This window comes from Coregonus lavaretus, assembly GCF_964263955.1.
Source record: "Coregonus lavaretus genome assembly, contig: HAP1_SCAFFOLD_5929, whole genome shotgun sequence".
Lineage (NCBI taxonomy): Eukaryota > Metazoa > Chordata > Actinopteri > Salmoniformes > Salmonidae > Coregonus > Coregonus lavaretus.
In genome coordinates this window covers 10,001-32,500 of record NW_028158654.1, presented here as the reverse complement: position 1 = coordinate 32,500, position 22,500 = coordinate 10,001, and the positions used below count along the sequence as shown (strand labels likewise).

The 22,500-nt window shown below is 45.3% G+C and overlaps 1 protein-coding gene across 1 annotated transcript in view; it reads left to right on the top strand.

Moving 5' to 3' along the window:
• Positions 1–1,176: 1,176 nt before the first annotated feature.
• The window catches only part of LOC311123712 (plakophilin-3-like), a gene marked incomplete at its 5' end in the record, with an annotated part of 27,241 nt that continues 5,917 nt past the window's right edge, over positions 1,177–22,500 (top strand). Inside the window, 15 exons of the mRNA XM_084197951.1 lie at positions 1,177–1,271; positions 4,340–4,507; positions 4,999–5,142; positions 5,626–5,874; positions 6,584–6,784; positions 8,728–8,888; positions 11,117–11,240; positions 12,681–12,885; positions 14,961–15,135; positions 15,729–15,846; positions 16,070–16,234; positions 16,376–16,558; positions 17,129–17,282; positions 17,671–17,866; positions 20,739–20,826. Of these exons, the coding sequence (XP_084054077.1) occupies positions 1,177–1,271; positions 4,340–4,507; positions 4,999–5,142; positions 5,626–5,874; positions 6,584–6,784; positions 8,728–8,888; positions 11,117–11,240; positions 12,681–12,885; positions 14,961–15,135; positions 15,729–15,846; positions 16,070–16,234; positions 16,376–16,558; positions 17,129–17,282; positions 17,671–17,866; positions 20,739–20,826 (2,426 nt within the window). The remainder of the gene's footprint in view (positions 1,272–4,339; positions 4,508–4,998; positions 5,143–5,625; positions 5,875–6,583; positions 6,785–8,727; positions 8,889–11,116; positions 11,241–12,680; positions 12,886–14,960; positions 15,136–15,728; positions 15,847–16,069; positions 16,235–16,375; positions 16,559–17,128; positions 17,283–17,670; positions 17,867–20,738; positions 20,827–22,500) is intronic.

Sequence of the window (22,500 nt, the reverse complement as noted above, 5' to 3'; positions counted from 1 at the left end):
CTCTTATCAATTTGTAAATAATGGTGCATGGAGAATGGTGTTATTTCTGTCAGAAAAATTAAGTAGACATTGTTCCACTTGGAACTGGCAGGTTGCTTGACCTTATTGATCACGCGTACAGGTGGTGGAATTAAGTCTAGGTCAGAATACGGTGTATTTTTTAGTCATTTTAGCAGACGCTCTTATCCGGAGCGACTTACAGTTAGCGAGCGCATACATTTTTCATACTGGCCCCCCCCGTGGGAAGCGAACCCACAACCCTGGCGTTGCAAGCGCCATGCTCTACCAACTGAGCTACAGGACACCTCCTCTCCACCTTAGTTTATATGATCTCCACCTCGAACGAATAGCAGGTGAACAACACACTATTCTCATGCTTAAGTTCCAGGTCAGATAACGCACAGAGAGAAAAGTGCATTAAAAGAGATTTACGTTCCATTTACGCGTGGCGCTTAACTCGGGTCGGACTCCCCCCCCCTAGCTGTCTAACATCTATACTCTCCCACTATGTAGCTATCAACAAAACCTGCCTATGGAAACAGTACTTTATGAACTTCCCCCAATAGCTGTCTAACATCTATACTCTCCCACTATGTAGCTATCAACAAAACCTGCCTATGGAAACAGTACTTTATGAAGGGACATAAAGTTTAACCATACTGAACCTTGTATCCAGTCAAAATATAATAAAATGTCCCAACAAGTTTTACAATGTCATATCCAATATCATTAAACTAGTTATGTCAATGTCATATGCAATATCATTAAACTAGTTATGTCAATGTCATATTCCATATCATTAAACTAGTTATGTCAATACCATATCCCATATCATTAAACTAGTTATGTCAATACCATATCCCATATCATTAAACTAGTTATGTCAATACCATATCCCATATCATTAAACTAGTTGTGTCAATACCATATCCCATATCATTAAACTAGTTATGTCGATGTTTGTTGTAATTATGATTTGTTATGGTGTGGTGGTGGCGGTAAAAATCACAAGGCCTCATTGGGCTGATTCAGGTCCCTCCTTTGTGTTGTCTTTAGATTGGATCAGGCTTTGGTGGGCTGATTCAGGTCCTTCCTTTGTGTTGTCTTTAGATTGGATCAGGCTTTGGTGAGCGGTTTAATGACATTGTCAGATTTTCCCTGTCTTTTGTTTTGTAGAATACGGCGGCGGTTCTTCAACAACGAAGTACCATACCTTCAACCCAGGGTTCAGCTCCAAGTCCTACGTCTACACAGGCTCCAGACCTGTCATGGTGAGTGGTAGTCCTACGTCTACACAGGCTCCAGACCTGTCATGACAGGCTCCAGACCTGTCATGGTGAGTGGTAGTCCTACGTCTACACAGGCTCCAGACCTGTCATGGTGAGTGGTAGTCCTACGTCTACACAGGCTCCAGACCTGTCATGGTGAGTGGTAGTCCTACGTCTACACAGGCTCCAGACCTGTCATGACAGGCTCCAGACCTGTCATGGTGAGTGGTAGTCCTACGTCTACACAGGCTCCAGACCTGTCATGACAGGCTCCAGACCTGTCATGGTGAGTGGTAGTCCTACGTCTACACAGGCTCCAGACCTGTCGTGGTGAGTGGTAGTCCTACGTCTACACAGCCTCCAGACCTGTCATGGTGAGTGGTAGTCCTACGTCTACACAGCCTCCAGACCTGTCATGGTGAGTGGTAGTCCTACGTCTACACAGGCTCCAGACCTGTCATGACAGGCTCCAGACCTGTCATGGTGAGTGGTAGTCCTACGTCTACACAGGCTCCAGACCTGTCATGGTGAGTGGTAGTCCTACGTCTACACAGGCTCCAGACCTGTCATGACAGGCTCCAGACCTGTCATGGTGAGTGGTAGTCCTACGTCTACACAGCCTCCAGACCTGTCATGACAGGCTCCAGACCAGTCGTGATGAGCGGTTGTCTTAGGGACCAGGTATAACAAACAATACCGCCCTGGCAGAACGTATTCTTACTCTCAGGAAAATACTGCTACTGATACTGGATATCAGATCATATGTTCAGCAAAAGGCCCATGAATGAGTTAAGCGGTTGGGCGTCTCCAATAAGGAGATAGAGACATTATAGTCGGTGTCTGTCTACGTTAACATATGGACAGTGTACTCTCTGTGTGCTCTCTGCAGCTCCCTGTAAATACACAGTGGGATGGTTTCACATTGCGGTGTAGCAGAGCCAGTGATCTAGGTCTTCTCTGAGCTCCAGAAGTGCGGTATTTCACAGCAGGGGGGGGGGGGGGGTTAGTTGTCTCAAATAAAATAAAATAAAATAAAATAAAATGTTATCTGCCACATGCGCCGAATACAACAGGTGTTGACCATACAGTGAAATGCTTACTTACAAGCCCTTAACCAACAATGCAGTTTTAAGAAATAAAAAAAAAAAGTGTTAAGTAAAAATAGCAAATAATTAAAGAGCAGCAGTAAAATAACAGTAGGGAGGCTATATACAAGGGGTACCGGTACAGAGTCAATGGTAAATAACAGTAGGGAGGCTATATACAGGGGGTATCGATACAGAGTCAATGGGAAATAACAGTAGGGAGGCTATATACAGGGGGTACCGGTACAGAGTCAATGGGAAATAACAGTAGGGAGGCTATATACAGGGGGTACCGGTACAGAGTCAATGGGAAATAACAGTAGGGAGGCTATATACAGGGGGTACCGGTACAGAGTCAATGTGAAATAACAGTAGGGAGGCTATATACAGGGGGTACCGGTACAGAGTCAATGTGAAATAACAGTAGGGAGGCTATATACAGGGGGTACCAGTACAGAGTAAATGTGAAATAACAGTAGGGAGGCTATATACAGGGGGTACCGGTACAGAGTCAATGGGAAATAACAGTAGGGAGGCTATATACAGGGGGTACCGGTACAGAGTCAATGGGAAATAACAGTAGGGAGGCTATATACAGGGGGTACCGGTACAGAGTCAATGGGAAATAACAGTAGGGAGGCTATATACAGGGGGTACCGGTACAGAGTCAATGGGAAATAACAGTAGGGAGGCTATATACAGGGGGGTACCGGTACAGAGTCAGTGTTAGTCGAGGTAATTGAGGTAATATGTACATGTAGGTAGAGTTATTAAAGTGACTATGCATAGATAATAAACAGAGTAGCAGCAACGTAAAAGAGGGTTAGGGTTAGGGGGTGGGGTTGGGGTGGTGGGGCAATGCAAATAGTCGGGGTAGTCATGATTAACTATTCAGGAGTCTTATGGCTTGGGGGTAGAAGCTGTTGAGAAGTCTTTTGGACCTAGACTTGGCACTCCGGTACCACTTGCCGTGCGGTAGCAGAGAGAACAGTCTATGACTAGGGTGGCTGGAGTCTTTGACAATTTTCAGGGCCTTCCTCTGGGGGTTAAACGTCTTCATTCTTCTTCTTCTTCTCCTCTCATTCACCTCCTCTTCCTCCCCTCCTCTTCCTCCTCCTCCTCCTCCTCCTCTTCCTCCTCCTCCTATTTCTCCCCCTCCTCCTCTTCCTCCCCTCCTCTTCCTCCCCTCCTCTTCCTCTCCCTCCTCCTCCTCCTCTTCCTCCCCTCCTCATCCTCTCCCTCCTCCTCCTCTTCCTCCTCCTCCTCTTCCTCCCCTCCTATTCCTCCTCTTCCTCTTCCTCCTCTTCCTCCTCTCCTCTTCCTCCCCCTCCTCCTCCTCCTCTTCCTCCCCCTCCTCCTCCTCCTCCTCCTCCTCTTCCTCTTCCTCCTCCTCCTCCTCCTATTCCTCCTCCTCCTCTTCCTCCCCTCATCTTCCTCCTCCTCATCTTGCTCATCCTCTTCCTCCCTCCTCCTCCTCTTCCTCCTCCTCATCTTCCTCCCCTCCTCTTCTTCCTCCTTTTCTTCCTCCTCTCCTCTTCCTCCACCTCCTCCTCCTCCTCTTCCTCCCCTCCTTTTCCACCCCCTCCTCCTCCTCCTCTTCCTCCTCCTCCTATTCCTCCTCCTCTTCCTCCCCTCATCTTCCTCCTCCTCATCTTCCTCCTCCTCTTCCTCCCGTCCTCTTCCTCCCCCTCCTCCTCCTCCTCTTCCTCCTCCTCCTATTCCTCCTCCTCTTCCTCCCCTCATCTTCCTCCTCCTCATCTTCCTCATCCTCTTCCTCCCTCCTCCTCCTCTTCCTCCTCCTCATCTTCCTCCCCTCCTCTTCTTCCTCCTTTTCTTCCTCCTCCTGCTCTTCCTCTCTCCTCCTCCCCTTCCTACCCTCCTCCTCCTCTTCCTCCACTCCTCTCCTCTTCCTCTCCTTCCTCCCCATCCCCTCCTCTTCCTCCCCCCATCTCCTCCTCCCCTCCTCTTCCTCCTCATATGTCCCAGGCGCCCAAGATGTCTCAGCACTCAGGCGGTTTCTCCTCCCACTCGGCGGCGGATCTGGGCGGTGGTCAGAGGGTCACCATGGGAGGTTTAGGAAGAGGAGGTGGAGGGCACAACTACCACGATGACATGCGTCTGGGAGGGGGGTACCAAGGAGGAGGGGGCTACCAGGTAACATTTGAATGATTCACTTTATTTGAATGATTTATTGTATTTTAATGATTTATTGTATTTTAATGATTTACTGTATTTTAATTATTTATTGTATTTTAATGATTTACTGTATTTTAATGATTTATTGTATTTTAATGATTTACTGTATCTTAACGATTTATTGTATTTTAAAGATTAATTGTAATTTAATGATTTACTGTATCTTAATGATTTATTGTATTTTAATGATTTATTGTATTTGAATGATTTATTGTATTTTAATGATTTACTGTATTTTAATGATTTATTGTATTCTGTGTACTGTATAAAACTATGTTTACTGAATCTACACCACATAAGAAATATATTTTAATTTGTCATTATAATTACTTTTCTATATATACAGTATTTAGTATACAGTAATAATTACTTTAATTTGTATATATACAGTAATACAGTAATATACTGTAAATACCAGGGTGCTGATTTATTTATGTTTTGTTCTACAGGGAGGAGGGATCTACCAGGGAGGAGGAGGGGGCATCGTGAGGGGGCAACAGATGTCCACCTTGATCCGGACGATGAGCCGTGGCCCTGGGCCAGATCCGGAGACCTCCCTGCGCTCCATGAGACTCCAGAACCTGCCTGCACAGGTATATGAATTTATATATATATATATATTATGTTTTGTGTGTGTATTGTGTGAACGTCAAATGTTTTTCTTGCAAGTGTTGTTCTGTATATCTGTGTTGTTGATATCTTTCTATCTGGATTGATGATAATCTGGCTTGATGTAGATGTTGATGATGATCTGGATTGATGATGATCTGAATTGATGTGGATGTTGATGATGATCTGGATTGATGATGATCTGAATTGATGTGGATGTTGTTGATGATCTGGATTGATGATGATCTGGATTGATGATGATCTGGGTGATTATGATCTGGATGGATGATGATCTGGATTGATGATGATCTGGATGTTGATGATGATCTGGATTTATGATGATTTGGATTGATGTGGATGTTGATGATGAACTTCTGTATGCACACCAAGACAAATTCCTCTGTTCCTGTTCCAGTTTGTTGCTTGGCAACAACACTTCCTGATTCTGTTTCTGTTTCTTGTTTCAGCCGTCCCCAGTGGCATCCTGGGTGGCTGCGGACGTCGGCGATGGGGGCAGCCTGGTCTCAGACCGCGACGCCACCTTCAGCCGCCAGCAGTCTGTCTACAGCACCGTTAGCGGAGGAGCCTACAGCTCAGGGACACAAATGAGAAAGGCAGGAGGAGGAGGAGGAGGAGGAGGAAGAGGGGGGTCCATGGTACCCATGAGACGCTCACTCAGCGGGACACTAGCCCAGAGCGGAGGAGGGGATATGATGGTTGGTGGAGCGCCCTACCGGACATTTTACACAAGATTAACACATTCCGTTTGCACGGCATGTGAAATGACTTGATAACCTGTTTCTCATACAATTGAAATGTATTTAGGAACAAACGATGCACTCCTAACTAGCTTTACATGCTGACCACACCGTTCGCGTTGAAATATAAATGTACACATACATGTTATTCAATCATTGCAACAAACTGCTCGCGCGCGTCAACGAGAGTCAGCGTAGCCAGGCGCTAAAATAGAACTGGGTTCTATTTGTGACGCTTGACGCGCTGCAAGTCCCGCCTCTCCCATCTCCTCATTGGTTTTTAGGAGCATATACCCACGTGGGTGATTGAAAGATGAACTGAGGTCCACACTTCAGTCCAGTTGGTGGTGGTAATGCATCTTAAAGTTGGTTGCCAACTGACATATAAAGTCCAAAGAAGAAGAAGAAGAAGAAGAAGGAGAAGAAGAAGAAGAAGACTGAAGGAGGAAAGATGACTAGAAACAAACTTGGATTACCCTTTTATCTGTGGATTAATTGTCGGAGCGCGTTCCCGGTCTAGTCAGCATGTTAAGGAATTTGTCAAAGCAAAGACAGGGTAGAATGCATTTTTAACGTGTCACAGTACACCTTCTTCACAGTAAAAACATTTATTTTATAATGATTGTATTCATAAGATTGTATTTGTTTTATTTTTAACATCCGGTAGGGAGGAGAGGAGATGATGATGGTCCAGCAGCAGCATTCATTTAAAGGGCCAGCGTACCGCACCATCAGCAGGATCAACAACAGGAACAACAGGATGTCCATGGGCTCCATGTCCGGGGCTTCCACCTTCCCCCCTGGGGGGAGCAGCTACAGTGGAGGAGGAGGAGGAGGAGGAGGAGGTGGAGAGTTCGTGATGGGCCAGGTGAGGGTAACGATATGATAACTTTCATTTAGTTTGCATGGAAATGTATTTTATTTGGTCAGCACACAGAACCCACTATAATACAGTATAACAATACAACCCGCTATAATACAGTATAACAATACAAATCAAATCAAATCAAATCAAATCAAATTTTATTGGTCACATGCGCCGAATACAACAGGTGCAGACATTACAGTGAAATGCTTACTTACAGCCCTTAACCAACAGTGCATTTATTTTAAACAAAAAAGTAAGAATAAAACAACAACAAAAAAGTGTTGAGAAAAAAAGAGCAGAAGTAAAAAATAAAGTGACAGTAGGGAGGCTATATATACAATAGAATAAAGTGACAGTAGGGAGGCTATATATACAGGGGGGTACCGTTGCATAGTCAATGTGCGGGGGCACCGGCTAGTTGAGGTAGTTGAGGTAATATGTACATGTGGGTAGAGTTAAAGTGACTATGCATAAATACTTAACAGAGTAGCAGCAGCGTAAAAAGGATGGGGTGGGGGGGCAGTGCAAATAGTCCGGGTAGCCATGATTAGCTGTTCAGGAGTCTTATGGCTTGGGTGTAGAAGCTGTTGAGAAGTCTTTTGGACCTAGACTTGGCACTCCGGTACCGCTTGCCGTGCGGTAGCAGAGAGAACAGTCTATGACTAGGGTGACTGGAGTCTTTGACAATTTTGAGGGCCTTCCTCTGACACCGCCTGGTATAGAGGTCCTGGATGGCAGGGAGCTTTGCCCCAGTGATGTACTGGGCCGTACGCACTACCCTCTGTAGTGCCTTGCGGTCAGAGGCCAAGCAGTTGCCATACCAGGCGGTGATGCAACCAGTCAGGATGCTCTCGATGGTGCAGCTGTAGAATTTTTTGAGGATCTGAGGACCCATGCCAAATCTTTTTAGTCTCCTGAGGGGGAATAGGCTTTGTCGTGCCCTCTTCACGACTGTCTTGGTGTGTTTGGACCATGATAGTTCGTTGGTGATGTGGACACCAAGGAACTTGAAGCTCTCAACCTGTTCCACTACAGCCCCGTCGATGAGAATGGGGGCGTGCTCAGTCCTCTTTTTTTTCCTGTAGTCCACAATCATCTCCTTTGTCTTGGTCACGTTGAGGGAGAGGTTGTTGTCCTGGCACCACACGGCCAGATCTCTGACCTCCTCCCTATAGGCTGTCTCATCGTTGTCGGTGATCAGGCCTACCACTGTTGTGTCGTCGGCAAACTTAATGATGGTGTTGGAGTCGTGCCTGGCCATGCAGTCATGGGTGAACAGAGAGTAACCCGCTATAATACAGTATAACAATACAACCCGCTATAATACAGTATAACAATACAACCCGCTATAATACAGTATAACAATACAACCCGCTATAATACAGTATAACAATACAACCCGCTATAATACAGTATAACAATACAACCCGCTATAATACAGTATAACAGTACAACCCGCTATAATACAGTATAACAATACAACCCGCTATAATACAGTATAACAATACAACCCGCTATAATACAGTATAACAATACAACCCGCTATAATACAGTATAACAATACAACCCGCTATAATACAGTATAACAATACAACCCGCTATAATACAGTATAACAATACAACGTACTGCAACAGAACAACACTGGGAGGTGAGCCCACACATATTCACATAGCCCCTGGTCCATGATGGGCCTAATCTGAGAGGTATTCTTAGCACCTAGCACACTGTCGCTATTTTACCTGCCTTGATTCTAAATGGATGTTTTTTTAATTTTTTTTAAATAATTATTATTATTAGCTATTATAAATATGAAAAATGCCTTAGTCAAGCTTTCAGATAATGAAAAGCGCTATACAAATTCAAATGTATAATTGTTATTGTTGTTATGATTATGTATTTGTATAATATTGTTATTATTGTTATTGTTATGTATTATTTGTAGGTGTTGTCGGGGTCTCAGGGGAATCTGATGATGATGCAACAGCAGAGACAGGCCTCTCTGCCCAGGACCATGTCTGTCAAGAGCATGCACAGTGTCGGGAAGGGCATGGATATCTACGACAGACAGATGGACATGACTGACAGCATGGGAAACCTCAGCGGGTAAGACATGACTGGCACTGTGCCTAATAAAACAGGTGTGGACTTTACTGTGAAATGCTTACTTACGAGCCCTTTCCCAACAATGCAAAGTAAGCAATTAGCATCATATAAAAAAGGAAATAGTAACACAATAAAATGCTAAATGATCAAAGAGGATGTTTTGATGAGGGAGGAGCGCGTTATGTCTCTTTCCCAAGAGCTTTGGATTCTGAGACGACTCCTGCATTGCTCCCGTAGTGGCAGGACTGGTTTGGGTGTGGCACCACAGCAGTTTCAGGCTTCACATTTCACACACAAACAGCCGGCGCCTAGCGGTTAGCACAGCAGATGGAAATAACACAGTGTGTTAGCTTTAGCTTAGTTACCATTCACACAGGCAAATACTTACACCATGGGAGTGAATCCTGTGAATCATTTTGGCCTGGCTGGTCAGCTAGACTGGCAATGTTGATTCAAGTATTACCTCCGTTTGCCTAATCATACACCAGGGGTTGGGTTCAACTCCATTTGAATTCCAGTCAATTGAGTTCCACGTTTTCCGCATTGAAAGCATTGAAGGAGTTGGAATTTTCAGTGTACTTCCTTTAAATGTAATTGACCCCTGTCATACACAGAGGGCCAGTTTCTCAATAGAGGAGCTTTTCATTCCAGGACCAGGCTCGTCTTGATGCACTACATTACCAAAAGTATGTGGACGCCTGCTCGTGAAACATCTCATTCGAAAATCACGGGCATTAATATGGAGTTGGTCCCCCCCCCCCCTTTGCTGCTATAACAGCCTCCACTCTTCTGGGAAGGCTTTCCACTAGATGTTGGAACATTGCTGCTGGGACTTGCTTCCATTCAGCCACAAGAGCATTAGTGAGGTCGGGCACTGATGTTGGGTGATTAGGCCTGGCTCACAGTCGGCGTTCCAATTCATCCCAAAGATGTTCAATGGGGTTGAGGGTCAGGGCTCTGTGCAGGCCAGTCAAGTTCTTCCACACCGATCGCAACAAACCATTTCTGTATGGACCTCGCTTTGTGCACGGGGGCATGCTGAAACAGGAAAGGGCCTTCCCCAAACTGTTGCCACAAAGTTGGAAGCACAGAATCGTCTACAATGTCAATTGTATACTGTAGCGTTAAGATTTCCCTTCACTGGAACTAAAGGGCCTAGCCCGAACCATGAACAACAGCCCCAGACCATTATTCCTCCTCCACCAAACTTTACAGTTGGCACTATGCATTGGAGCAGGTAGCGTTCTCCTGGCATCCGCCAAACCCAGATTTGTCCGTCGGACTGCCAGATGGTGAAGCGTGATTCATCACTCCAGAGAACATGTTTCCACTGCTCCAGAGTCCAATGGCGGCGAGCTTTACACCACTCCAGCCGACGCTTGGCATTGTGCATGGTGATCTTAGGCATTTGTGCTGTTACTCGGCAATGGAAACCCATTTCATAAAGCTCCCGACGAACAGTTCTTGTGCTGACGTTGCTTCCAGAAGCAGTTTGGAACTCGGTAGTGAGTGTTGCAACCGAGGACAGACGATTTTTACGCGCTACGCGCTTCAGTGGTCCCGTTCTGTCAGCTTGTGTGGCCTACCACTTCGCAGCTGAGCCGTTGTTGCTCCTAGACGTTTCCACTTCACAATAACAGCACTTACAGTTGACCGGGGGCAGCTCTAGCAGGGCAGAAATTTGACGAACTGACTTGTTGGAAAGGTGGCATCCTATGACGGTGCCACGTTGAAAGTCACTGAGCTCTTCAGTAAGGCCATTCTACTGCCAATGTTTGTCTATGGAGATTGCACGGCTGTGTGCTCGATTTTATACACCTGTCAGCAACGGGTGTGGCTGAAATAGCCAAATCCATTAATTTGAAGGGGTGTCCACATACTTTTGCATATATAGCGTGAGTTTCCCAGAGTGTCAGCACCATGAAATCCCCTGTCATTCATCCCCTATTCTTCATCTGAGTGTCTATTTAACCAGATTACTGTAAAGCTCTTCATGACAGCTGTTGACAACTGGGCTTTATAAATACATTTAGGACAGGAATCATTGCGATCCACAATAGATCCACGTTATAGCGCACTTGACATTTAAAGGTCATTTCTAAATGAGCCGACATCTTTACCTTAAATGCGATCTCCATGAAGGCGGTAGCATTGCCTTTAAAAGCTGCGTTGTCCACCATCGGATTGAATCCCGCCCTTTAATAATTGATCTCTTTGTGATTGGAAAGGATTAATAACTTGGACATGCCTACGGCGGTGAGGTACCTGACGGAGGAGGATGCTGACCTGCAGGTTCTGGGAGCAGCGTATATCCAACACGAGTGTTACAACAACAACGATGCCAAGAACGAGGTAATAAAGGGACTTCCTTTTGCATCCTGCGGTCACCAGATCTCTGGCTGCGTCCCAAATGACACCCTATTCGCTTTATAGTGCACTACTTTTGACCAGAACCCTATAAAACTAGTGCACTATATAGGGAATAGGGTGCCATTTGGGACACAAACCTCTGTCTCTCTGTTGTTTCCTTCTTGTGACGTTTTCCCACGTCTGATGTGGAAAGGACTACCATGTGAACTGACTAACCCTCAGATATGCATCCCTGTTGGTGTGGTACAGTATGTTCCCCAGCTGAATATAAGGAACATACATTCTTTAATGGTGGTGAGGTTGTTAGTTGCATAAGAACTATTGTGTGTCAACACATTGACGTGCTCCAGCGGTGCCAGCTGCTTATTATGAACGCCTCAACTGTAATTTATGTCATAGTTCAGCAGACGTTCATGTGATCTAAGTAGTTATAAAAGAATGCTGTCTTGTTGAAGTGACAGACAGTGGTTTGTCACAGACAGGTATCTTGTAGGACGGGAGTAGGAAACCATGGTCCTGGAGTGCTGCAGGAAGACCAGGTGTGGTGTTGAATTCAGGCTGAACTGAACTGATCAATCAGCTCAGTTGGGCAGATGTGGTGCCTATTTGGAACACTATCCTGCAGCACAGGGTTGCCTACTCCTGTTGTAGGAAGTTGTTCTGCTAACTAACGAGCAGTATTACAGACTGTTGTAGGAACTTGTTCTGCTAACTAACGAGCAGTGTTACAGACTGTTGTAGGAACTTGTTCTGCTAACTAACGAGCAGTATTACAGACTGTTGTAGGAACTTGTTCTGCTAACTAACGAGCAGTATTACAGACTGTTGTAGGAAGTTGTTCTACTAACTAACGAGCAGTGTTACAGACTGTTGTAGGAACTTGTTCTGCTAACTAACGAGCAGTGTTACAGACTGTTGTAGGAACTTGTTCTGCTAACTAACGAGCAGTCTTACAGGAAGTTGTTCTGCTAACTAACGAGCAGTATTACAGACTGTTGTAGGAAGTTGTTCTACTAACTAACGAGCAGTATTTCAGACTGTTGTAGGAACTTGTTCTGCTAACTAGCGAGCAGTATTACAGACTGTTGTAGGAACTTGTTCTGCTAACTAACGAGCAGTCTTACAGGAAGTTGTTCTGCTAACTAACGAGCAGTATTACAGACTGTTGTAGGAACTTGTTCTGCTAACTAACGAGCAGTGTTACAGATAGTACTTCATGTGTGCTGTTGTTGAAGGAGGAGTTTCAGCCAGTCCCAATTCATTCTATACCCCTTTCCCATGTGGTCTTCACCTCTCCAGACCCTACAGACCTGCAAAAACATTGAATGGTTGGGGCCAAGGCGTAGGGAGTGAATTAGGACCATAAGTTTGAGTCTGAACCTTACAGAGTTGTCCCCGTCTCTCTCTCTCTCCCACCACTAGGCGCGGCATTATAAGGCCATCCCAGAGCTGGTGAGGCTGTTCAGCAGTGAGAACCAGGAAGTGGCTCGCTACGCCACGGGGGCTGTGAGGAACCTCATCTATGAGAACATGGACAACAAGGTGTCCCTCATCGAGGAGGGAGGGATCCCACAACTCATAAATGCTCTGAAGGAGAATGACGACGAGCTACGGAAGAACATCACAGGTATGACGTTTTAAAATGGTTGTCATTCAGCAGACTGTGTGCTGTCTGGGGGTTGAGAACGGAGCGGAGGACACATTTACATTGTTCGATTGGACAAGAAAGTCATATTGTATTACATTTTAGTCATTTAGCAGACGCTCTTATCCAGAGCGACTTACAGTTTGTGAGTGCATACATTTTTCATACTGGCCCCCTGTGGGAATCAAACCGACAACCCTGGCGTTGCAAGCGCCATGCTCTACCAACTGAGCTACACGGGGCCCGGAGAAACTTCCAGTTAGGACATTCATCTCTAAGGTAGCTTAGGTAAGACAACCAGATTTCACAGTCATAGTAAGTGAAACTTTCCTGAGAGACCAAGTGCTCTCTCAGATACAGTGACAGGCCGTTGTTTGAAAAGAGAACGTGTTCTCTCTCAGTAACGTACCTGGTTAAAAAAACTTTAGGTTCAATAACAGGTATGAGAGCCCAAGTGTCTGTCACTCACACCATGGCCTCTCAATAGAGTTGACCCCATAGAAATAGAATGAGTAGAACTGAAATTCTCATTCGAGTCAACGTTCCGTGATGGGGTGGACTGGCGGCCGTATTGAGTGTAGAGTTGAATTGCTGAGATCTGAGGGCTTTTCTCCGGTCTAGTTACTGTAGTTATGGTCCCTGCCTCTCTGTACTACCTTAACCTTTCCATCCACATGTCTAGACCGGTAGCAGGCTGAGGGTTGAAACTGAAGCTATCTATTGGAACTCAAAGGAAACCCCTCAACACCTAGCTTTCTACAACAGATTCTGGGGTTAAGTGAGTTCAGGCAGACCCTATAGGGAATGGTTTGGGCGGGGGTGAGGGAGTGGCGAGCTGAGGACCCCTTTGCCCTTTATGGGACCTGAATAATACACGTCCATGAAAAGGTGGTGTCTGTTTTCGTGTGTGTGCATGCGTGCGTGTGTGTGTGTGCATGCGTGTGTGTGTGTGTGTGTGTGCATGCGTGTGTGTGTGTGTGTGAGGAGTACATAGTATAAAGGAGGGAGTTGTCTCCACCTGAGGAGTACATAGTGTTTATGAGAGAGTTGTGTCCACCTGAGGAGTACATAGTGTTTATGAGAGAGTTGTGTCCACCTGAGGAGTACATAGTGTTTATGAGAGAGTTGTGTCCACCTGAGGAGTACATAGTGTTTATGAGAGAGTTGTGTCCACCTGAGGAGTACATAGTGTTTATGAGAGAGTTGTGTCCACCTGAGGAGTACATAGTGTTTATGAGAGAGTTGTGTCCACCTGAGGAGTACATAGTGTTTATGAGAGAGTTGTGTCCACCTGAGGAGTACATAGTGTTTATGAGAGAGTTGTGTCCACCTGAGGAGTACATAGTGTTTATGAGAGAGTTGTGTCCACCTGAGGAGTACATAGTGTTTATGAGAGAGTTGTGTCCACCTGAGGAGTACATAGTGTTTATGAGGGAGTTGTGTCCACCTGAGGAGTACATAGTGTTTATGAGAGAGTTGTGTCCACCTGAGGAGTACATAGTGTTTATGAGAGAGTTGTGTCCACCTGAGGAGTACATAGTGTTTATGAGGGAGTTGTCTCCACCTGAGGAGTACATAGTGTATAGGAGGGAGTTGTCTCCACCTGTAGAGTAGAGTTATCTCTCTGTCTCTCTGTCACACCCTGTATGACTCAGAGTCCTGTCACTCTCTCTAGTCAAGCTGTTACAACACGATCTGTGTCTCTGCCTGTTCATGCTGTTGGTACACAGCCAAGGGGAACTCCTGTAGAGGAGAGAGAAAGGGCAGGCTGTAGAGAGCTGTTATGACTGCTGGGTTAGTTCCTATGAGACTGGTCATAGTGGCAACACACTAGACATGTTTTTGCTTGTTGATGTTGTCACCGAAATACGTATTTACCAGATTAAAACAGATACCAGTTGACCCGTAAACTAGATGACCAGTTTACAACCAGAAAAGTATGTTATTAAGATGCAATTTGCCACATTGTGCCCGCTGAGAAGCATGCTTTCTATTACGTTTTTGTGAACCACCCTATGGCCACTTTACTCAGCGAGTCTCTCTGGGTTTTCTGTCAGGTATTCTGTGGAACCTGTCATCCAAAGACAACCTGAAGGAGAAACTAGCCAAGGAGACGCTAGCTGAGCTCACAGAGAAGATCCTGATCCCACTGTCAGGCAGCAGAGACTCTGAGGTCATCCAGCAGAGCCCCTCCGAGGTTGACATCTTCTACAACACCACCGGGTGTCTCAGGTACAGTACACTATAGTACAGTATAGTACAGTAAAGGACAGTACAGTACACTATAGTACACTATACTATAGTACAATATAGAAAAATATAGTACACTATAGTACAGTATAGTACAGTACAGTACACTATAGTACACTATACTATAGTACAATATAGAAAAATATAGTACACTATAGTACAGTATAGTACACTATAGTACAGTATAGTACAGTATAGTACACTATACTATAGTACAATGTAGAAAAATATAGTACACTATAGTACAGTATAGTACAATATAGTACAGTATCTAGTTCACTGCAGTATAGTACAGTATAGTACACTATAGTACACTATAGTACAGTATAGTACAGTATAGTACACTATAGTACAGTATAGTACACTATAGTACACTATAGTACAGTATAGTACAGTATAGTATACTATAGTACACTATAATACAGTATGGTACAGTATAGAGTTCACTGCAGAATAGTACACTTTCTGTTCTTCTTGTTCTTCCTCTCATTCTTCACATAATTTTTCGGGTAAGGACACCGTTCCATGTCAGCTCTGATTTATGTTTGCCTGTCCCGTCCCTAACCTCTCCCCAGGAACCTGAGCTCAGTGAATGAGAAGACCAGACGGCAGATGCGGGAGACCAACGGTCTGGTGGATGCCCTGGTAGGATACATCCAGGCCTCGCTACAGGACGGCAAGGGGGAGGAAAAGGTGAGGCCCGAGCAAGATTGTAGAATAATAATTTCGTTATTGATCGGATATATAGCGCCTTTCCTGATGCTCAAAGCACTTTGCAATGAAAGGGGAAACTCACCTCAACCAACAATTTCCTATCTGGGTGACTCCACAGCAGGCATTTTGCGCCAGAACCCTCACCACACATCAGCTAATCTCATTTGAGTATGGACCTAATGATTTTTCTGTGTGTGTCCAGGGAGTGGAGAATGCAGTGTGTGTCCTGAGGAACCTCTCCTACCAACTGTACAGTGAGATCCCGCCCTCAGCCCTGCTACGTCTGGAAGGACCAACCAGAGGCCAGGAAACCAGCATGAGCGAAGCCATTGGTTGCTTTACCCCTCAGAGCAATAAAGTCAAAAATGTATGTATCACACTGTCAATCCTCTCATTCTTCTTGTCCATCTTCTTCTGTCAGTGTAGCAGTTGAACCTTAATTGTCTTAATGCTATTCAGTATGACCCCTGTCTGTGTGAAAATGGAACTCCCCTTTTCCGTCTTTCAGAGGAAGAACCAGGACATGGCTACGTTCACAGAGGTAGCCCGCATACCCAAGGGTCTAGAGTGGCTGTGGCACCCCCAGGTGGTGGGGCTGTATAACAGCGTGCTGCAAAACTGTGAGAGCAACATCACCACCCGCGAGGCTGCAGCCGGGGCTCTGCAGAACATCACCGCAGGAGACAAGAGGGTGAGGGTTGAGAATTGCCAACGGGTTCTTCGGCTGTCCCCTTAGGATAACCCTTTGAAGAACCCTTTTGGTTCCAGGTAAAAAACCCTTTGGGTTCCATGTAGAACCCTCTGTGGAAAGGGTTCTACATGGAACCCAAAAGGGTTCTACCAGGAACCAAAAAGGGTTCTACCTGGAACCAAAAAGGGTTCTACCTGGAACCAAAAAGGGTTCTACCAGGAACCAAAAAGGGTTCTACCAGGAACCAAAAAAGGGTTCTACCTGGAACCAAAAACTGTTCTCCTATGGGGACAGCCGAAGAACCCTATTGGTACCTTTTTTTTTTCTAAGAGTGTAGAATGACCTCTCTGTCTCAAAAGAGTGAGCAACTCCAAGTCAGATCACTCGCATTGATCAGGTTTATAACTCTCTGTCCAGAAAACAAGCCCTATCCCAGACACTTGTGGAGATCTGAGGATTTGAGCAATCCTAGGGGGTAGGGATTGTTTATGGACAAGGCCAAAATACAGAATTTAAAATGTTCTTGACTTGGACGTACATTTCCATTCATCCCACCCTCTCCTTCCTCAGTGGGCGGAGGTGCTGAGTCATGTGGCTCTGGACCAGGAGAGGATGCTTCCTGTGGTATTGGACAAACTGAGGACCAATAATGACCCGGAGATGAGATCCATCACCGGCTTCCTAAGAAACCTGTCACGCCATGCCAAGGACAAGAACGCCATGGGTCAGTACCATAGATAATACATGTACACGCGTTAGTACCTTTGACCCACTTCAATACAAAAGTAGTTTTGTCGGTAACTTTGTCACCGATGGGAAATTGGTTTGCGGCATACGTTTTATTTTTTAAAACATGACATAATGAGAACAGCAGATCTGAATCAACACGAGGCAGAAATCAGACTTTCATGGAATTTAGGGATTGATTTCATGGCAATGTGAGATTTGCATGGACATTTGCATTTGCATGTGGACCACAAAGTTACAATGTGTCTTTGAATGACATATAAGCGAAACCAGATGGGGGGGGGGGGGGGAACCCATTTATTTCATGCTAGAGCAAGGACCAACAACACAACACAGGTCGACCAATAAAACAATCCTCTCTCCAGCCACAAAGGTAGTGAACAACCTGGTGACTGAACTGCCCGCTGACGGTCACCAGAAGGAGCCGTCCAGCGACGTGGTGGTGAACATCTGTGGAACGCTGAACAACCTGGTGACCTCCAGCTCCGTCGCAGCCCGGGACATCGCCTTCTTCGACGGGCTGCAGAAACTAGTGGCGATCAAGAACTCCCACGACAGCAGGTATGGGAATGGGAGCAATATTGGTAGCAGTGTTTCTGCTGGTATTTAACATGGTGTTTAATAGAAACTGGTGGCCATCAAGAACTCCCATGGTAGCATGTACAGCGCTGCTTGAAAGTATGTGAACCCTACAGGGCTGGTCATTATTTTTGCTATAAAATATTAAAATAAACATGTAAAATCCTTATCTAAACCCCAATTCGTAATAAAGACATTCCAAGTAAATGACAGAGACAAAAAAAGTATATATTTTCAGAGTGTGCAGAAATATGTGAACCCCTTCAGTCAATAGATTGTGGCACCTCCATTAGCAGCGATACCTTGGACTAAACGTCTCCTACAGCCAGTAATCAGTCTCTGACATCTGTTTTGAGGGATTTTTGTCCACTCCTCCTCACAGAACTCAGCCAATTGAGTGAGGTTTGAGGGATGTCTGGCATGAACTGCCCGCTTCAGGTCCTGCCACAGCATCTCGATTGGATTTAGGTCAGGACTTTGACTTGGCCAATCCAAAACACATCTTCTTTCTCCTGAGCCATTCTTTGGTAGATTTGCTTGAATGCTTTGGGTCGTTGTCTTGTTGGAAGACCCATTTTCGGCCCAGCTTTAGCTCCTTGACTGATGGCCTGACGTTCTGTTCAAGAATCTCCTGGTATACCTCAGAATTCATGGTTCCCTTAATGATGTGGAGTCGTCCAGGTCCAGAGGAGGAAAATCAGCCCCCAGATCTTGACATTCCCACCACCATGCTTGGCTGTTGGGATAAGGTTATTTTGGTGGTAGTCAGTGTTGGGTTTTCGCCAAACATAGCGGTATTGATTGTGACCAAAAAGGTCAATTTCGGACTCATCGGTCCAGAGAATGGACTTCCAGAAACCTTCAGGTTTGTCCAGGTGGTCTCTGGCAAAGTTAAGACGGGCAGTTTGGTTCTTTTTTTGACAGCAGAGGCTTCTTCCTAGCAACCCTCCCGTGAATGGCATTTCGGTTCAGCGTTCTTATTGTTAAAGCATGCACAGTTACCTGAGATGCAGCAAGGGAGGTCTGCAAATCTCTAGATGTTATGTTTGGGTTGGCTTTTACCTGATTTATTATTGCCCTTGGGGATAGTTTGGAAGGGCGTCCACTTCTAGGCCGAGTTGCTGTCATGTTAAATGCTCTCCATTTGTAAATTATTTGCCTCAGAGTTGACTGACGGAGCTCAAATCTTTTTGAGATGATGTTATAGCCTTCCCCAGACTGATGCGCTCTCACTACCCTCGTCCTGATGTCCTCTGAGATCTCCTCTCCTCTCGGCATGGTGTGGCTTTGCATTCACCTGGATGGGTAACACCAAACTGACCAGGTTTCTTATCTCTATTTATCAGAGTCCCGCCCAAACTCTTTCCTAACGATCTCTCCTTTTGATTGGTTCATTTGGTAGCTAATTATTTACCCACGTGATTCTACTCACCTACTTGATTTAACCAATGCAACTTGGGGTTCACTTTATTTTTGCTCCTGCACTAATTCCTTTTTAATTTTGTTTTTCTACTACACGCATGATTTCCTCTACACCAACATATGGTATTGGTAAATATAAACCTGTTATGTCAGATCAAAAAGACTGGTTCTGATTAAAATAAGATTTCATGGTAAAAACTTTAAAAAATCTGTAATTGCACAAGGGGTTCACATACTTTCAAGCAGCACTGTAAATGGAAAATGAGTAGCAGTGGAATATTAGTAGCACTGTTTCTGGACAGGAGGAGGAATGTTGAGACAGAAGATTTTACTGACCACGCGAATTGACCCGGAAATGTTCCAGGGTTCGAGTGTGAATGGTAATAGTAATGGCGAGAGGGGACAGCCATGTCTCGCTCTCTGCAACAGCGAGGATTTTGGAGTTGTTAGTATGCATGCAAGCTCTCGGCTATACTAGTGCCTAGAGTTTTTCCTGGACATTTCGTCAGTTTTTATGAGAGAGAGCCATTCAGACGCCCACTACCGTTCCCCACAGTGACAGTGTTTCCAGGAGGAGTGGATACTGAACACAATGTGCACACGATATACCACCTTTCCGACAATGTGGTAGCACATTTCCCTAGCATTTCCCCCAGCCCTGTCTGCCTGTCTGTCCCTGGCCAAACACACAGATGTGGTATTATGAGGCCACGACTGAAATGGGAAAAATATAATTATCTTATAATGCCCCTTGGTCTTGGAACAAGCTGCAAAATACTTGAAAACTGGAGGAGAGGGAATCGCTTGCTGAGTAAAGCTCTGATTTGTATGTATTGTATTGTCTTGTCTTGTGTGTACACACTGTCTACTTCCTGCTGACCTCTTGACAGGTCCCCCTTCCAAAAAGAGGTTTCTAACCTCAAGGATTTTTTTCCTGGTTAATATTAAGGTTAAATAAAGATGAAATAAAACTTAAAATGAGCAGAAACAATTCAGACAGACCTAATGTCACTCCCATGATAAGGATACCCACCTCTCTTATCAAATTAGGACAATGTCTACTTGATCAGCCCACACAGAGAGATGGTGGGTATAGAATATTCACTGTCCCTTTTATTGTGGTAATTTTCCAGTTAAGTATTAGTTACTGGGAATTAAGTTTTGTCTTGTGTCTTGAAAGAACGGTCAAACTGAAAGTCTTCAACAAAAAGCCAAGGCAGTACTTTTGTGATCTTTAATTAAAGGGGCTTTTATTGAATTGTCTTACCATTAGAGCAGGGGGTTCTTCAACTTTTTCAGCTCGAGAAAAACCTGCTTTAGAGTATTAGAGCGAATCTCAGTCCAACTGCTTGTTTTTTAAGCTGGTCTTTATGGTGTCTCTCTTGTAGCCCAGCTAGTTAATAACCTGGTCTTTATGGCGTCTCTCTTGTAGCCCTGGGAAGCTGAAAGCAGCCAAAGCAGCAGCCACAGTCCTCTGCAACATGTTCCAGTACAAGAAGCTGCACAAGGACTACAAACAGGTGAGAAACACCACTGGAGAATGGTAGAGAGGAGAGGATCACAGACTACTGGAGAATGGTAGAGAGGAGAGGATCACAGACTACTGGAGAATGGTAGAGAGGAGGATCACAGACTACTGGAGAATGGTAGAGAGGAGGATCATAGACTACTGGAGAATGGTAGAGAGGAGGATCACAGACTACTGGAGAATGGTAGAGAGGAGGATCACAGACTACTGGAGAATGGTAGAGAGGAGGATCACAGACTACTGGAGAATGGTAGAGAGGAGAGGATCACAGACTACTGGAGAATGGTAGAGAGGAGGATCACAGACTACTGGAGAATGGTAGAGAGGAGGATCACAGACTACTGGAGAATGATAGAGAGGAGAGGATCACAGACTACTGGAGAATGGTAGAGAGGAGGATCACAGACTACTGGAGAATGGTAGAGAGGAGAGGATCACAGACTACTGGAGAATGGTAGAGAGGAGGATCACAGACTACTGGAGAATGGTAGAGAGGAGAGGATCACAGACTACTGGAGAATGGTAGAGAGGAGGATCACAGACTACTGGAGAATGGTAGAGAGGAGGATCACAGACTACTGGAGAATGGTAGAGAGGAGGATCACAGACTACTGGAGAATGGTAGAGAGGAGAGGATCACAGACTACTGGAGAATGGTAGAGAGGAGAGGATCACAGACTACTGGAGAATGGTAGAGAGGAGGATCACAGACTACTGGAGAATGGTAGAGAGGAGAGGATCATAGACTACTGGAGAATGGTAGAGAGGAGAGGATCATAGACTACTGGAGAATGGTAGAGAGGAGAGGATCACAGACTACTGGAGAATGGTAGAGAGGAGGATCACAGACTACTGGAGAATGGTAGAGAGGAGGATCACAGACTACTGGAGAATGGTAGAGAGGAGGATCACAGACCACTGGAGAATGGTAGAGAGGAGGATCACAGACTACTGGAGAATGGTAGAGAGGAGGATCACAGACTACTGGAGAATGGTAGAGAGGAGGATCACAGACTACTGGAGAATGGTAGAGAGGAGGATCACAGACTACTGGAGAATGGTAGAGAGGAGGATCACAGACTACTGGAGAATGGTAGAGAGGAGGATCACAGACTACTGGAGAATGGTAGAGAGGAGGATCATAGACTACTGGAGAATGGTAGAGAGGAGGATCATAGACTACTGGAGAATGGTAGAGAGGAGAGGATCATAGACTACTGGAGAATGGTAGAGAGGAGAGGATCATAGACTACTGGAGAATGGTAGAGAGGAGAGGATCACAGACTACTGGAGAATGGTAGAGAGGAGGATCACAGACTACTGGAGAATGGTAGAGAGGAGGATCACAGACTACTGGAGAATGGTAGAGAGGAGGATCACAGACCACTGGAGAATGGTAGAGAGGAGGATCACAGACTACTGGAGAATGGTAGAGAGGAGGATCACAGACTACTGGAGAATGGTAGAGAGGAGGATCACAGACTACTGGAGAATGGTAGAGAGGAGGATCACAGACCACTGGAGAATGGTAGAGAGGAGGATCACAGACTACTGGAGAATGGTAGAGAGGAGAGGATCACAGACTACTGGAGAATGGTAGAGAGGAGGATCACAGACTACTGGAGAATGGTAGAGAGGAGGATCATAGACTACTGGAGAATGGTAG